We start from the raw sequence: 4,968 nt of genomic DNA, 5'->3' as shown, positions 1-4,968 counted from the left end.
GGTCAAACAGAATTCAGAGCACGTACTTCAGATTTCAGCTGTTTCACAAAGCAAATTACTTCCATCGGAAACAAAGAAACAATATCACAATTGTAAGTTGTTTGAAGTATCTGCGCCCTTCTTTTCATCATCGGTGAGATAAATTATATTGGCAGGAAACAAAAAAGAAAATTTGGATACTGTATCACGCAAAGATGTAAAACGACAATGGAACTGTGAATTTAGTATGTCAAATAGTTTAATATAGATGTTAATTCTAAAGTGTGATTCAATATTTCCCGAACAAAAATATAAGAGCCTATAAAAGCCGACCGAACCGAATTTCCCTCCTTTTTGTTTGCGGTGCTTCACCTACACGTCAAGCCTGCCAAAGATAGCCGAAGAAAAGGGAGGGTGGAGGAACGTTAACGACTAATACAAAACTAAAAAGCATGTCGATTCGACCTATTAGGAGACTAGGGTGAGGGCCCCCTTGTAAGTTGCGGGGTTTCGCGCCATAGTAGTTACGCCACTGGTCAGCGGTATAGTATGATGGGTTGTATTAAGTCATGGTGTCATGGGCTCTTACTCTTTTTTAACATGAGGATGGCATTGCAACCCTAGTAACATCCACTCGGTATGTTAATATGCTTGAACATTATTTACACCGAGATTCCACGATCTTAATCTTAACATCGAAAACATATGGTTTCAGCAGGACGGAACCATGTCACATACTGCTCGATAATCGATGAAAGCCGTTGGCTAATTGTTTGGAAGGCGCGTCATTTCACGTAATGGTGACATTTCATGGCGTGCAAGATTTCCTGATCTTAATGTGTGACTTCTTCCTGTTTGGACATCTTAAAAGCAAGGTGTACCGCACACATCCTGCAACTATTCATAAACTTAAACAGAAGATTAAAGACGAAATCACTGCTATTCCCCGAAATATGCTACACCGACCATAGCAAGCTATTAGAATGTGAACACTGAAAGGGAGTACATCTTTCCGATGTCATCTTTAAGAAGTAAAGAGACAATTTATAACATTTTGAAAACATAAATCGTATACTATATACATGTACTTTCGTCAATAAAAGATGTCTTTCCTGTGTTTATTCGTTCAAATTACATTACCGGTACTTCCAAATTTCTTGTTTCCCTGGTTCACCTTATACTAATACTCACCTCACTTTAACTCGTGCTTTTACAGCTAATTTGCTTGCTATCGATAATGAGAGATTTTAGATTACACCCTAGTTCTTTACTCCCCGAGAGGTACCGTTCTCTGATTGGCTGGTACCGGTAGTCCATGAGCCAGACAACATTTTGGTAACAATAATTGGTTGAAAATTTGGTTCAAAATTCCGTCAGGTATAGCTTTGTGCCAAGTACGACATGAATATGGCCGCCTACTGAGTTCACAATAGCGACTTTAAAAGGTAATAACTCCACTTTTCTGCAAGATAGAAACTTAATCTTTGCTTCATTGTCGAGAATGTACTGGACATGGAAGGGTTTTCGTAAATGAAAAAGAAATACCGCAACTTAAGAACGCTATTACACACATTGAATTACTTCATGATCATGTGTGTCATGAGTAGTTACTAGGTGTATTAGAAATTGTATCTCTTCTAGAACCAGCAAGAATTACTTAGAAACGAAAATGGTGATTTACTATCACTTTGGATTAGCTATAGTAATGTGATATTGTCCTGGGCCTAGTCAGAACCTCGAGAGAAGAAACCTAGTTCCTTTATATTGATATGATTAAGGAGATAACACAATATTGTTTTGCACATGATAAGAAAATTACTCAAGATACCTACTAGTTTACTACCTAGAAATAATTAGGATGCAAATTGACCACACTCAGTTGTGTGATCACTTCGACAGAGGATTCTCTACAAAGCTAAGAGAAAGCAATCCATTTGCAAGAATTTCAGTTGACCACGCCATAGAAGAAACAGTTAACATAAACATTCGAACCGCCGGTGGAGTGACTGGGTATAATCTTCGTCCAGGTGCGGTGACCAGCTATTACGTAACAGCAGAATCCAGGCGCGCGTGCATTATAAATATAAGAATAATGACTGATATAAAAAGAGGGGCTTATCACATGCTGATCTCGAACCTCCTAGGATACAAAAATATGAAAAGGATGTGCAGTCACTTCTTTAATAATGGAGAGCAGTTGAAGAAATCTTTTTGATGATCCATAAGACTTGTCATTATCAACTAGCATAATTGATATTACCGAAATCAAAAAGGATCTTCTAAATGCCACAAAGAAGAAATTCCTATTATCAATTTTAAACAAGACATGATGAAACGCAATGAAATATTGACCAAATTCCATAATCGCTTCGTAACGTGTTTACGCTTCTAGAAAAGTTTAAGAATAACTGAGGCCAACACGGGTCCTGCAGGTGTATATCGTGATAGCAAAGGAAATCTTTTCCATAAGATAACACAACAAACTTCAACAAGAAACATATTTTCCGTCTTTTATTTTTGAGTAGAGTTCTTTTCAACTAATATGTTTATAGCGGACTAGCAAAAATTCTTTTATTTACCAATAAGAGATAATTCTTAGAACTATGAAAGGTATTTCGGAAAGGGTTCGTCCCCTGTAAATACCTCTTTGCACTTGAGGATAAATAAAGGATTATTAATCATTTTAGAAGTTCAAATCTCAATTATTTTATTTGCCGGAATGTGGATGTTTACAAAGATAATGATAAATTGTGATTATAAACTAAATGTATTACCTATTAAGCACTAAAGTTCATGAATATGTACTAGAATATCGCACAGCTTTTCACTTAATTTTGCGCTTCCTCTATGGTAAGACCTGTTTCAATTGGCACACGCAGATCCATTACTTTCACTGGCGTTTTCTTATCCAGGACACAATGTGCTGCTTCTTCCGTCAACGGCTTTTTGGAGTCATGGTGATGTTTAATGCTTGGTTTTGAGCATTTATCAATAACGTCCATTCCGTATTGAGTTAGGTTGTAGATTTTAACTTTGTTGAACTTAGGAGCACAAGCTATAGCGATAGCAGATGGACACTGCTGTTGAATGTTGTATAACTTATGTAAATCATCGCTTGGTATGTACGCTGCGTCTCCAGGATAGGTGTAGATCATACCCACCACATTAGTTTGACTGTTTTGACCGAAAAACTCTGCAGTTTCTTCTGATTCTTCAAGCAGAGTAAAATATTCGGGCGTCTGTTCTTGTGGGGGAAACATAAGATGTTTGACAGCAACTGTAGGCTGACAACCGCAATTGTCTTTCGTGCCAAATAAATATGCCATAGTTCTCAAGTTGTTTCGAGTACTCTCAGCAGCATGCAACAAGAACTGTTTTAGAAGTTTAGATGAAATTTTCAGAGTTAGCTTTTCATCTTTCCCATGCACCAAGTATAAAGCTTCTTTGTTGTAATTGGGATTTGCTTGTATTGCCAGAATCCGCCCATACGATTTTGTCCTGAATATGGTACCAGCAATGTAGTTCCGAAACATGGTTTCAAATTTATTTGCTACTTCAGATGATACATCCTGGTATTGTCTACTCTGAAGGATAGTTTTGACATCTTTTCCGAATGTACAAGATTCATATTCTTGCTCATACGTTCCTCGGAGTGACTTCTTTAACTCTTCTGCAAGAGCAGACAACGGTGGATTAATCTTCGACTGTATTTTTCCACTATCTTCAAAACATGGATGTTTATTAAGTTTGTCTTGAAGTTCAAGCACTTTACAGGAGAGAATGAAGGCATTTTCGTATTCTTTTTGAAGCAAGAAAATTCTTATCAAAGATACCATTTCTAATATTTCATACACATAGCGAAGAGGATGAATATTTCTATCTGCTACGCAAGATCTGCTAAACTCCTCCAGTAAGGCTAGACGCTTATCAGGTTCCATACAAATCACTTCCCGAGATGAAAAATTTATGTTCGCAGCTTTCTTTTTAGGAATCGGATCAAATTCAAAACCCAAATCGAAATTGAAATCTAGTGGATCCATTATGTTTTGTTCTTTTGGTCAGGCTATTTCTTGTGAGATTGAAATCAAATTTAAAACAGGATCATCGTGTGGCAAAAAGTAGTTGAATTCATTGGAATGGAACATTTGTTCCCGAAGTTTGTCCCTACTATTAAAAGAGCATCATGTTATGCATAAGTAATTATTGTTATGATGTCAACATTATACCGTAAATTTTGAACAAGCATCAAACGCCTGCATGGCGTTCAATGTAGTCTTAGCCGTAATGATGTTTCTATAACAACAATAAGAAAAGTAATCAACAATTAAGTATTAAGAAATTATTGCTATTTTTATTAAAATGACTAACAAGAATTTGGTGTAGCTTTATGTTCTGTTTTCTTTCTTTTTAGCTCAATAATCTCTCGACTGATTTAATAAAAATTCTATTCTTCCTTTGTTTATTTCCTGTAAGAGGAGACTAGATAGAACAAAATTTACCATCTGACAAGTAAACCTTACGTTTGGGTGAATCGAGTTGCTGACTGCGACACATATGAGAAAGTAGTACTAAATGTGGTCAGTATTTCAGTGAAGTTGTAGGTGCGAAGCTCCAGGGGTTTAGGAGATACAGCTACCAGAACATCACATGGAAGTACAGAATAGTCTTCATACAGTTGGAGGTAAAAGCCCTGTAAGACCTCTTCTAACGACAAAAGGTGAGTAACAAATATATGGGTACATATTAGGACTAGGGGGTAGTCATATAGCAAGGGTATACCTGACAGCGGCCATCTTGAAATCCGCCATTTTGAATTAAGGTTAAGTTTTTAAAATATGAATAGGGTCATGTGATACATGTTTTAAGGCGCAAATATAATCAGAAGAACAATGGTGACATTAATTTTGATTTACGCGCAGTTCGTAAAAAGTTACAGGGAAATTAAATATTGTTGCAGCATATGTATTAGTCCTTTACCCCACCTTGTAA

The 4,968-nt window shown here is 36.6% G+C and overlaps 1 protein-coding gene across 1 annotated transcript; it reads right to left on the bottom strand.

Annotated features, from left to right (window-relative positions):
- Positions 1–2,733: 2,733 nt before the first annotated feature.
- Positions 2,734–4,268, bottom strand: LOC145662419 (AMSH-like protease). The gene has a single exon (XM_081727976.1). It carries the CDS (start codon positions 4,017–4,019, stop codon positions 2,808–2,810), a length of 1,212 nt encoding a protein of 403 aa, XP_081584102.1. The 5' UTR covers positions 4,020–4,268; the 3' UTR covers positions 2,734–2,807.
- Positions 4,269–4,968: the final 700 nt, after the last annotated feature.

The sequence above is a fragment of the Thermobia domestica genome, chromosome 10 (genome assembly GCF_964235325.1).
Source record: "Thermobia domestica chromosome 10, izTheDome1.hap1.1, whole genome shotgun sequence".
NCBI classification, from domain to species: Eukaryota; Metazoa; Arthropoda; class Insecta; order Zygentoma; family Lepismatidae; genus Thermobia; species Thermobia domestica.
Note: the sequence above shows the minus strand (reverse complement) of the source record. Positions and strands in the feature narration are given on the sequence as shown.